At 39.4% G+C, this 13,192-nt stretch overlaps 1 protein-coding gene across 5 annotated transcripts in view; it reads left to right on the top strand.

Moving 5' to 3' along the window:
• The window catches only part of trim9 (tripartite motif containing 9), a 75,169-nt gene extending 63,524 nt beyond the window's left edge, over positions 1–11,645 (top strand). For 4 of the 5 annotated variants that reach the window (XM_080202680.1, XM_080202677.1, XM_080202678.1 and 1 more), the window contains 3 exons: positions 2,998–3,301; positions 5,438–5,600; positions 8,216–11,645. In XM_080202680.1, coding sequence (XP_080058806.1) covers positions 2,998–3,301; positions 5,438–5,600; positions 8,216–8,287 — 539 coding nt within the window. In that variant the 3' untranslated portion in view covers positions 8,288–11,645. Of the gene's footprint in view, positions 1–2,997; positions 3,302–5,437; positions 5,601–6,502; positions 6,549–8,215 lie in introns of all 5 variants that reach the window. The other variant, XM_080202679.1, reaches the window with a different exon arrangement.
• The last annotated feature ends 1,547 nt before the right edge of the window (positions 11,646–13,192 follow it).

Raw genomic sequence — 13,192 nt, 5'->3', positions numbered from 1 at the left:
TAACCACCAGTATTCAGTACAAGCCCACCTACTCCCACAGCCTCACGCCCACTTCCTGTAAGGAGCCCATCCCATTCTCCCAGTATCTGTACCTCCATTGCATCTGTTCTAAATATACTACCTCTGAAAACAGTACTTCTGACATGTCTGCTTCTTTTGTTAACCAAGATGCCCCACCGCCATCGCCACCCTCTAATCTTGCTGTTATGATCACTTGATGCAGTGTTCCAGTACAGCCTAATGCAAACTAGTGGAACATCTTACCTTCCAATTAGGCACCTTACAGTCTTCTGGACTCAATATTGAATTTTAAACCTTCAGATGCTAAATTTCCTCCTCATCTGTAGCCTGAAAAATATTTTTGTCCCAATGCAAACCTCACCACTGGGTCATCTGTCATTTGTTTTTTAATTTTGCTTTCACAGAACACTAAACCTTTGTTCTCCTATTAACATATTCTGCTATTTTACCTTTATGCCACTGTCAGCACCTTCCAAAGTCCTTATCTTGTGCCTTTAACATCTTTGCCAAATCTCTCCTAGTTCATACCAACTGACCTTCTATTTTCTCCACTTCTCCTAAACAATATAAAATCCATCATATTTCTCTCTCTAGCTTTGAAAAAGAATCATACTGACTCGCAACATTAATTCTGTTTCTCTCTCCACAGATGCTGCCAGCCCTGCTGAGTTTTTCCAATATTTTATGTTTTTATTTCAGATATCCAGCATCCGTGGTATTTTGCAGAGAAAGACTGGGGAATGGGGGTTAAAAGATTTCAGGGAGAGGACAAGGGAGATGGGGTTTCAAGAAGGATCGGAAAGTTTGACAGGGAAAACTAGGAGAGAACCAAAGTGGGGAGAATGAGGCTTAAGGGATGAGGAGGACAAGAACAAGGGAGAATTGGTTGTTTATAAAGACAGGGATCATAGTGAGTTGTTGAAGGGTTGGTGATGGTTTTGAAAGGAATGGATGTGGTACCTGAGGAGATCCAACTATTTACAAAGTTGATTAGTGTGGGGAGATGCCAAGAAAGAAAGTGGGTGATGTTTTATAAAGAATAAAGTCAAAGGAACAGGAGATGTGCATCATGGACAAGATGAGCTTAGCATGCTTGATTAGAGGTGGGAGAACAACAAGAGAAAGATGTGAATTCACGGCTGGAGCACGGGGAGTTTGGGATAGATTTGCCATGATAGGCATGCAGAAAAGGGATAAGCAGCAGAGATAACTGACGGGATGATTTTGATCATAGGGACAAAGGTCCATGAGCTCTCTGCACTTGGAAATGATGGTTAATGGAGCAAGAGAGAGGCATTTAAGGAGACTAAGACTATGCCTCAATGCAGCCCACGCACAAGGAATTAGTTATTCTTCAATATCCCTACATAAAATGAATGTTTAAGATTTTCGGGGTGGGGGAGGGAACTTGTTGGCTCTGAAAGCTCTTTGATGTGTGTGGCACGGTGGCAAAGTGGTTAGCACTGCTACCTCACAGCCCAGGGACCCAGGTTTACTTCTGGCCTTGGGTGACTGTGGAGTTTGCATGTTCTCCCTGTCTGCATTAGTTTCTTCCCATAATCCAAGATGTGGATTGGCCACGGTAAATTTGTGGTGTTACAGGATTAGGGATGGGATGGCCCTGGAAAGATGCTCTGATAGCAGGTCAGTGAAGATTTGATGGGCTAAATGGGCGCTTTCTGCACTGTAAGAATTCTATGATTAAACCCATCACACTATCTGGTATCAAGCTCTAAAGATCAATAGGGCCTTGGTTCAAATCATGATCTTCTGAGTTGGCTAGATTTATGACTGTTGGCCTTTACTGCCTTGGGATTGGAAAGGCAAAATTGTTAGCCTGGATTGCCTGCTTCAAAAGTGCAGCAGTGACTGTTTGCATGTCAAGGAAATGGTTGTGTAGTGGTAGTAGCACTGGTTTAGAACTCCCAGGTGCCTTTGGCAAATGCAGCTGGTGGAATTTGAATTCAATTAATAAAATCTGGAATTGAAAGCTTGTCGCGGTAATAGTGACCATGAAACTATAATCGATTGTTGTAAAACCCCATCTGGCTCACTAATATCCTTTTGGGAAGGAAATCTGCTGTCCAGATCCACAATAATGTGATTGACTCTTAACTGCCTGAAATGGCTGAGTATGCCGCTCAATCCAAGGGCAATTAGAAATGTGCAACAAATGCTGGCCTTGCCGTGCCACCCACATCCCAGGAAAGAATCCATTTCAAAGGGCAAAACTGGGCTTGGCTGTCCTTACTCTTGGTTATTTGGCTTATTGGTTTGCTTCTTATCTCATCTTTTTAATGAAAGACAAGGTACCAGAGGCTGCTGGTGTCCATGCAATTTATGACAGGAATAGCTGACTTTAGGAATTCAACTGAATGACAATGAGAAATATACAAGTGAAGACCTCAGATCCAAATGTGACCCAGTTTAAGTTGATTCTAAATTCTAAATGGGATAATCCAGAACCACCAGGAACAGCCTAACTCCATGCTGTTTTTGATTCAACAACTTTATTATTCTTAGTGAATAATAAGAATTTATTATTCTGGCACCATTGCCCATATAGTGTGGGGACATCCACAATATAAGGAATGGAATTGCAGGATTTTGACCCAACGATAATGAGGGAACGGTGATATAGTTCCAAATCAGGATTGTGTGAGAACTAATTAAAATGGTTATGTGCTCCATTTGTTGATTATTGGGTAGGAAAACTGATATTGGAACAAAGACAGTCGTGATACTGGTTTTAAGTGCTCTGAAATACCCTGAGTAGTTTCATTACCACTTTCATTCCAGTATTAATAAATGCCTTAATTTTACATAAGTTATACCTGTGTAATTTTAGCCTCAATATTACTTGATCTTTATTTTCTTTTTAACTTGTAAGATTCTTTGTCTTTCTCTTAATTTGTCTCTAATATTCTGTGTAATGTTATAATCATAGTAAGCATAATGTTCTATGTTCTTTTTCAGTTGCCTGGTTTGGTTTTGATTCAGTTTCAGCTCACCCTGACATTCTGTTCTCTAATGACAACCTCACTGTTACGTGCAACAGCTATGATGACAGGGTAGTGCTAGGAAACACCGGATTTTCCAGAGGTATTCATTATTGGGAGCTGAATATTGACCGCTACGACAACCATCCTGACCCTGCGTTTGGTGTGGCCCGTATTGATGTCTTGAAAGATGTCATGTTAGGAAAAGATGATAAGGCCTGGGCAATGTATGTTGATAATAACCGAAGCTGGTTTATGCATAACAACTCTCACACTAACAGGTAAAGTAAAACATGATTATTGCTAAGCCTGTAATTGCTGGACTCAATTGAGGAAATGGCTTAGAGGAGTTATTGAACCTAACTGCTGGGAAATCAAATCGACCTAGAGTTGAAATGCAATGATCACTGAATCAACCTAGGTACATAATTTCATATCTCCTGTCCTGATAGTGCAATTTATTTATATCAGCGAAGTGTTCAGGTTAATCTTCGCTTTGTAAGCAAAAATAAGATGCCCATTCTTTCTGGCTGATTTTTAACAAGTCTCAGTGAAGGATGACCATTCCTTTTTAGTTTCTTGTGTATAACCCCTAGTCTGATTAAAATGGTGGTTTGAGAATTTTTATTCCTGTATGTATACTTCCGTACAGAATTTTAACAGGTTCTGAGTTTGTCTATAAACAGTGGGAGATGAGAAATGACCACGTAGACTAATGAAACTCATTCCTTTAATACTATATACATCACTTGTGCATGTGTGTTCAGCGATATGTATTTTGCTAATATAAAAGGACCTGTACTTGACTACAGCCTCATTACTCCTCAAGCCATTGCAAAGTACATCTCATTCCAAGGAATTAGGTTTTGAATTATTTCCAGACGCAAAATCATTTGAATAGAGAAGGTAGATGAGAAAGAAGATGAGATCTTGGATTGTTGAAATGTAAATTGAAAGCTCAGAACCTGTATTTTCACCTAAAACAAACTCAGATTTTTACTTTTTGCTCTGCCAGCTTCTCCACTGTTGCTAAATTAATCAGACTGCTTTTCTGACATCCAATACTGAATTAAATATTGGGAAGACTGAAGCCACTGTTTTTGGTACTTGCTGCATATGGTGTTCCTTCTCTCTGGCAAGACTGAGTTTATACCAGTCTGTTCACAATCTTACCGTCTTATTTGACTGCAAGATGAGCTCCTGACCTCCTATTCGTGCCATCACTAAGACTGACTCTGTAACAATGCCTGACTTCACCCTATATCAGCTCATCTGCTGCTGAAACCATCATTCAAACCTTTGATACCTCTAGGCTTGACTATTCCAATGCAATCCAGGCTGGTCACCCATACTCTATCCTCCATAAACTTGATCAATCCAAAACTCTGCTGCCGATGTCTTAATTTGCACCAAGTCCTGTTTTCTAATCACTCCTGGATTCACTAACTCACACCGGCTTCAAGTAGCCTCTTGATTTTAAAATTCTCATCCTTGTTTCCAAATCTTCCCAAAGCCTCGCCTCACCCCTTCCTATGTCGGTAATTTCCTTCTTCCCATATCTTCCCTCCAAGATATGTATGTGCTGTCTCTAATTCTGGCCTCTTGTTGCATCCCCAGTTTTAATTGCTCCACTGTTAGCAGTGTTGCCCTCAGTTGCCCAGGCCCCAAGCTCTGGAATATCTTTTCTATACCTTTCCATTACTCTACCTCTTATTCTTCCTATAAGAAAACTCCACACTCCTTTAATTATGTCCTTTTACCATCTTTTGATGTCGCCCCTTGGTTTATAATGCTCCCATGAAATGCCTTCAGTCTTGTGTCACACCTTTAAATTGATGATAAGTTTAGCTGATGGAGATGGACCCTTTCCAAACTATTTAATCATTTCTCTTTTCAATCATTAATAATGATCTTTCTTGAGATAAAAATATAACCCAACTACTTAGTAGATCAGGCAACATCTGGGGAGGAAACAGTAAGGCTTGACTCAATGCAGTTCTGATGAGAGGTCATCAACCAGAAACATTAACTCTGTTTTACCTCCTCAGATGCTGTTTGACCTGCTCAGTATTTTCTGTTTTGATTTCAGATTTCCAGCAACTGCAATATTTGGTTCTAGTTTTCGGCTATGTGTGCAGTATTTCAGGAAGTGAAGCTGGACCAATTTAGCAAGAAAATGTATTTAGGGATGTTAGTTAAGAACATGAGGGATAAAGAAAGACAAAGCTATATTGATAGGGTGAGATGGAAGGAGTGGGAAGTTTATGGAACATAAATCCTAGCTTAGGCCAAATGAGCTGTTTTTATTCTGTACAGTCTATTCGAAATAATTAAATATATAAAACAGGTAAGATTGTACAGATGAGGATCGCTACTTCATACAGTTAACAAATGAGCACTTTTACTTCTTTCCCTAGAACTGAGGGAGGCATTACCAAAGGAGTCACAGTTGGTGTGCTCTTGGATTTCAACAGACGAACGCTGACCTTTTCTATTAATGATGAGCAACAGGGACCTATTGCCTTTGAGGATATGGAAGGCCTCCTATTCCCAGCAGTAAGCCTGAATAGAAATGTGCAGGTGTGTCTTGTGGCACAGTACTCATTTATAAAAATTTTTTAAAAACATATTTCCTTTTATACACATGCATTTAAATTACCTTTTTTCTTGATTTTTCAATTTTTATACTCCAATCATCACAATTGAATGAGTTTTTTTTGCTTGTCTTACCTGTCATATGCATAACTTGGGGTGGGATGTATGTTGGGGGGGAACAAATTACAATTTATGGAGCAGAGAATAAAATAGTGCAGAATTAAGTTTCCAGTTGTATTGTTTGAAGTTTTGAACAGCCTAGTTACATGGATCAATAAGATCCAAACCTCATCACAAAAAAATGACAATAGAAATGAAATGGCTGATGGCCTCTGCTCCAACTAATTAAATCAAAGCACATGTCACCAAAGACCATGAAATGAGGAACAGTATTTGTCTGACTGCTGATAAAGTGAACTTAATGTCATCAATAATTTTGACCACATAGCAGACGTTATGGCCATTTCCAGTCTCAATATGTGAATCAACTTATTCTCGAAGCTAAACTCTCTGTTAACTACTCAAAAGAGTCACTTGTAGCTGCCTCAGAATAAACAAGAGCTGCTTCATGGGTAGATTGATTGTTGTGAAGCTGTTTCATTAAAATAATCAAGCAAGGCAAGTGTGTCCATCTGCAAGAGCTCACAGACAAAAATTACCCAAACTTATTTTTCTGCTGATTAAAATCAGTCATGACAAAAGTTCCTCTAGGTTAATAATGTCAATGATTGACAAGTCTGATGTGCTCAAAGACATCAAAGTGAAAGAAAAGGAATCTGCATTATATGCAGTGTATTCCATGCACAGGAATCCCAAAGCATTTGCCAGCCAATGTTTTGCTTTTGAATTCGAGTAATTTATGTAAACATTCTGTATTGTGTGCACAGTTGAATGCTGCAAAACCTTGGAGCATATGGAAAGATTGCATTTAAGGTAACTGATTATGTACAATAACTTAGAAAATCTGCCTAATAGTTTTAAATAGCGGTTTGATCTAACAGAACTACATCCAGACAAAAATGGTAACTGGAATAACTTTGTATCCCTCCGTTCAAAATAGTGTCCATTTACTTTCTGCTTTGTGAATTGTTTAATATCTGTTTTGTAGTGGTAATTTTCTGTTTGTTTCAGAACATAGAACAACTACAGCACAAACAAGCCCTTTGGCCCACAAGTTGTGCCTATCCTATCGCTACCTACTAGGCTTACCTATAACCCTCAATCCTATTAAGTCCCATGTACTCATCCAGAAGTCTCTTAAAAGACCCAATTGAATTTGCCTCCACCACCACCGGCAGCCGATTCCACTGACCCGATTCCACTCAATGGCACCAGTGACATTGATCCAAAAATGATCAAATGATACAAAGAGCAACACACAGAACAACACAGCATGGGAAACAGGCCCAACGAGCCCACGCCACAAATTCCACAGCACTCAACCAATAAAAGGAATCACCTCCTTGGGTAGAAGGAGCAGGTGGGAGGGTGTAAATGCTGGCATAGATCAGTTTGGCTGGATGACCTGTTTCTGTGCTGTCTTAATCTCTCTATAAAGGCTGCGATTTTCTGGGCCTTTTCGTTGCAGGTGCAGATTCCACTATGGCTGCCAATTCTCGCTAGAGGGCCATAACGGGGTTTGTGGTGGCAAGATCTCAGTTTGAGACCGAGGCTGGTGACATAATCAGGTTCATACCCAGTGAGGACACGAATCTGATTACCATCACTTTAAATAATCCACATTTTCCTAAACAGCTTTACACCATTGCTTCTGAGGTTGTCATACGTTTCAAAAACGGAAACAAGTTGGGATGACCAAAAACTTCAAACCTTTGTTGTGGTGACAGCATGAGTCCCACTATACAGTGCTGTTCAGATAAACACTGGTGTCCGTCGCACCGGGGGAAGGAGACCCCTGTACTCACCACACCCAGGCATCGTACTGAACAAAGACGATGACACAGGAGGATCCTTGGGGTCCAGCAGCACAGTGCAGTCCATGAAGACCAGCTCGACATTGAGTTGGAGGGCAGAAACTGGTTTCACCCGGCAGAGTGATGAACAGTGCATCAGGAGCAGCACACAATTTGCTTTTCCTTTGGTGTGAGATTGAAATGCCTGGTGGAACGCTGGCAGGCAGCTGTTTTAATAAGCATTCGTGAGATACAAAATGTATTTGTCCCCCGTCAGCGGGAGAACAGCAATGTAATTTCACACTGGAGGGTTTGGCTGCAGTCATATTCATTGCCCTAATCCACTATGGGCTGATTGGGAAAATTCTGTCCACAGAATCCCTTAGGTTTTATATTGTGAATTTTAGTGAGTGGGTTGTGAGGCTTAGCCAGTTGTCACTTTACAAACTAGGAATTTGATGTGGCTGAATCACAATTGTACTGAGACTGCAGAAACCAAAGACCCAATCCATGAGAAATTCCAAGTATCGAGGTTTATCTGGTACAGGATAATGTACAGATTTATTTACTTGTGTACCTTTTTTAAATTTGAGCATCATGGGAAATGCAGTAATGGTGTTAGTTGTTTTGCGGAAGTGTCTGCAAAATAATTATTTTTCATCAACTATATTCTCAATCGCTCTATAGGTGACACTCCACACTGGTTTGGAAATTCCTCAAGCTCCTGCTGCTGCTGCAAGAGACCCAACAGCATCTTAATCTAGGTCATTCTACAAAAGCCTGCTGTGCTGTCTTTTGGGATCCAAGTGACAGGAATCCCTGCCTGCTGCTAAGATTCTTAAAAGATTCAACATCTCTTCATCCAAGTTTGCTAGTTGGTGCTTAATAACTGGAGGAAAACCAAAAATATTTGAAGTTTCTACAGTTGTGAGACATAAATGATTGTTATCAGAACATTTGTGTTCGCTTTGACGCTTTGTGCTAACTAAAATTGTAAAAGCATCGATGCAGCCTGAGATGTAATTTAATGTCTAGTATCTTTTATGTTTACTGATTTATTTTTTCTTGTGCTACTCTAATTGCTGTGCATACAGTTATAGCTACCGCAGAAAGAAAAACCGTGCAGTGCAGTGTAATTGTAGAAAATGTTATATTTGCAAGCAATTACATTGCAAGGTATTCACAGTTGCTATTAACCTCCAGGATTTATTCTTTCCTGTTGCCTTTGAATTAATATTCAACACCATTCCAAACCAGCTGTTTGAATTACCAAGAAATAATCTGCACACCTCCACTCAAAACTGTTAAATTCCTGTTCAGACCTTGGGAGGGAAAGATTGCAATAAGTAATATGGTTGGGATGCCCAAGAGTTAGGAAATTTTTACTCGATTCAATTGCTGTATGATTGCATAAATATTGGAAGCAAAGAATCGTATAAATGTAGTGCAACACATTTGGTCGTTTGGCCCATCAAGTGGCAAAACCTTGGACCCTAAGATTAAAAGTCTGATGTTCTACACATGTATGTGGAAAGCTTCCAGGCATTATCAAGCCTGATGGGCTCATTGTTTCAGTATTTTTCTGTATACATGCAGCTCATTATTCCAGTATTGAACCAACAATGAATTTGTGTTCCTTTACTAAGTTGTACAGTAGAATTGTTTCTGAAAGGATTTATATTGATGTATTACATGTATACAGCTCAAAAGTTAGCAGAATTTTTGCACGTTTCCCAAAGTAAATGGGATCTTGGATAATAGACTATTATTTAAATAGTGATAAAGGGTTTAAGAATTGTTTTAGCTTAGACTTAAGAAAATGTTATTGGAAGCACAATATTCTTTCAAAGAACTCTCTGAATTTTATAGAGCCGTGTTCCTTGAGCAGTCAGTTGAAGTTGTGCAGTATCTTCTGTACTACAGTAACTTCTCAGACTTTAGTTTTAATTTTTTTATCTTTATTGACCCAGTTAATGGTGTTAATCTTGTGTAACAAGATAAATGCCTATTACAAAGTCAATACGTTTATTGTTGGAAGGGAAAATGATGGGATTGATTATAGAATCATAAAGCACAGAAGGAGACTCTCCAGCCCATTGTGTTTGTGCATAACTTAGAAGATATTTTCAAATGTATGTTCAGTTACCACCCTTAATCTGTTTCCATCTCCTTATCAGGCAATGCATTCTCATCTCCACTAGTCTTTTTTTGCCAATTATCCTACATTTGTACTCTGTTTACAGACACTGCAGTTGATGCAACCAGTCTCTCCCTATTTGCTTTTTATGAAAATCCCTCAATTTTGCACACCTATTAAATCCCCTCTTGACCTTTTCTGTTATAAAGAGAATAATGCCAACTTCTCTAGTGTCTCCACGTAACTGGAATCCGTCATCATTTATCATTCTGATAAATTTCCTCTAACCTCCCTCCAAGACAGCCTTCCTAAAGTGTCTACCCAAAATTGAACACAACCCAACTGAGACCTAATCAGTGATTTATAAAGTGTTACCATAAACTTGCTAGTTTTTGTACACTCTACCTCTATCAAACCCAGGATATTTTATGCTTTATCAACTTGTCCTGCTACCTTTCGGGTGGCACAATGGTTAGCACTGCTGCCTCACAGCGCCAGGGACCCAGGTTCAATTCCTGGCTTGGGTCACTGTCTGTGTGGAGTTTGCACGTTTTCCCCGTGTTTGCGTGGGTTTCCTCTAAGTGTTCCAATTTCCTCCCACAGTCTAAAGATGTGCAGGTTCGATGGATTGGCAATGTTAAATTCTCCCTCAGTATATCCAAACAGGTGCCAGAGTGTGCCCACTAGGGGATTTTCACAGTAACCTCATTGCGGTGTGAATTTAAGCCTACTTTTGACTAATAAATTAACTTTGATGATTTGTATATGTAAATGGCCAGATATCTCTAACCCTTACTACCTATAAAATTATACTTTTTAAAAAAATGCTTCCCTTCCTCACCCAAAATGCAATATTTCACATTTATTCTACATAAAATTTCACTTCTGTCTTATGTTCTGTTTGTTTTGTTGCTCCCTATTTTTCAATCCTTTTTTTGAAAGGCTTAATCACAATTTTTCTTTTCAATGTTCAATAATCATTTAATACCATTTAAAACTAGTAAATGGATACGCAAGCATTTTTGTGTTTAAGATTTAGAACTAAAATTTTCTGTAAGATAATGCTTTCTCATGTAGTTTGCATACCTCTGTAATAAACAAGCTATTTGTCTGCAGGACCTTCTGTACTTTACATACAATGCTAGAATCTTTCAAATCAAACATTATAATCATCTGAAATATTCTTCTCTTAAATCTGCAATCTCAGCCAAGTTTAACAATCCTGACAAATAATAAAGAAATATAGTTTGATATATTTACAAACAGTCCTTGTAAAGTGCTACTAATGGCAGCAAACAAAATATCAATATGTGATTAGAATTCATTGCAATTGAGAGCTAAACATTCAGGTTGAAAAATAAAACTGGTTTAAGTTTGGTTAAACAAAAATTATTTGGAAAGTTTATGAACATTTGCCAGGTCTTTGACTATACAGCCCACTAAATGATGCATCACCTTCAGCACAACTTTGAAAGTAACTCCTGAGGAAAAAAATGGAGAGCTTAAAAGATCAAAATTTTAAACCAAGTTGGAATAATTAGGATTTATTTTTGTAGATAAATATAGAAAACATTCGTTGTATCAAAACCAGAATTTCCACTGAGATCCTTGTTGACAGACCATGATGTGAGTACATTTTTTGATGCAAAATGCAGACACAAGAAACTAGAGTAGGAACGGATCCTTTCAACTTGTTCCACCATTCAGTAAGATACAGGTGATCTTTGACCTTAACTCTACCTTCCTACACCATTCTCGTTTTCCTTTATACCCCAAAATCTGTTGGTCTCAGTCTTGAATATACTCAATGATTGATCACCGATAGCCTTATGGGGTACAGAACTCCAAAGTTTCAGAAGCCTTTGAGTGAAATTTATTGTCTTCTCAGGTCTAAGTGGCCAGCCCCTTACTCTGAGACGGTGATCCTACCAGTTTTAGACGACTCAGTCAGGGAAACCCCTTTCTAGCATCTAAAGTTTTGAGCCCTTAAGATAATTTTATATAAATTAATCTAAATTCTAGATACCTTATCTACTCTATTTGGGGAGTGTGTAATTCTCCCAAAATAAAATTTGAAGTGTTGAATTTGTGTGAAAACTGGAGTAACTCCTGTTGATTTTTTTTGAGACTTTCAGAATGAACCTTCCACGTTCAGAGCACTGCAGAATGCTCCAGCTGGATTCAGTCTGAAAATGGGGGGGGGCGGGGCCTATTTCCGCTGAAGAGGTCAGCAGCATAGCACTGAGTGGGCTACTGTGCTTGCGCCGATCTGTCAAAGTGGCACTGCACTGCCGGATTCTCGATCGCTGCCTGCCCTCCTCAAATCGCTGGCCTCTCCAGGCAAGCCCTGTTCACCCCTCTCCCTCTTTCTCCCAGCAATCCTCTGGCAGAGTGGCAACGGGGCCCAGCCCCTTGGTGGTGCCCCTTCGGCAATGCTAGGAGGCCAGTCTGGTACACCCTTGCCCCAATCTCCTGATGGGCCATCAATGGACTCTGTTCCCTTCAGAGGGATCGTGCCACCTGTTCCCCATTAGTGGGGAGCAGTTTTAAAATCACTGAAGGAAACCACTCCTGGTGGGAGTAGGAGGGAGATGCTAGTAAGCCTGGAACCGCTAGTAAAACGCAAATACAAATTTAAATATTTAAATTAGTTCTGTATCTATTTCTGGTACGGAGCTGATTACACCAAAAATCTTGGAGCCAGAGACTGTGGTGCCCAGCGGGGAGCCTGCTAAAAGGCCTCCGCTGATGTCTCTCGACCCATTGCATGGCTACAGCAGCACAGCAGGCTGGGAAAATCCCCTTATCTCTTCATGGGGCTCTTATGAAGTTGCTGTAACTAATATGTTTGGCATATTTATTGTGGAGTGCTTCTGCATACGATCTTAATCGACTTAATTGCTTGATTTATATAAGCCAACAACAATAACGTTAAAAAGTTAGTTTCCATTCCATAGATGCATTTGATGTTATAAAGGATGTATTTTAGCAGGAACATTTTTACATACAAATTGTACTGGGGACAAAGAAAATGCAACTTAAAAAGTTAATGAGCCTAGTTGAATATTTGGACGCAGCCAAAATGAGAATTCTACCAAGGCTTTATAAAGCACTAGTTAAACTGCACTTGGAATACTACATTTAGAACTGGTTACAGTGTACTGACAAATGATTCCAAACGTGAAGTAGGTTAGCAAAGTTTAAGTTCCTATAGTCTAGAGTGATGTTGTATTTGAAAAGGAGTCCTCATTAAGGAGGATGGTATAAACTATACTTTTTGTGAAACTCCATTCAGATGTAAACAATCTACAAACATGGTTAGGAGCCATGACTTATTGTAAATTATAGCCTATTGCTGATCTGAGGAGTAAGTGCTGTAATGGGAAGGACCGTAAAAGTAAAAATTCAATAAGGTAACCTAGAATCTTCAGACTTGTCAGGCTGAGCAGGAGCTCTGCTTCTCCACTACCGATCCTCTGACTGTCTGTGCTACTAGATCTGAATGAGTCGCCTTCCTCGAATTCAAT

This window comes from Carcharhinus amblyrhynchos, chromosome 14, assembly GCF_965287045.1.
Source record: "Carcharhinus amblyrhynchos chromosome 14, sCarAmb.v2.hapA, whole genome shotgun sequence".
Classification (NCBI taxonomy): Eukaryota; Metazoa; Chordata; class Chondrichthyes; order Carcharhiniformes; family Carcharhinidae; genus Carcharhinus; species Carcharhinus amblyrhynchos.
Note: the sequence above shows the minus strand (reverse complement) of the source record. Positions and strands in the feature narration are given on the sequence as shown.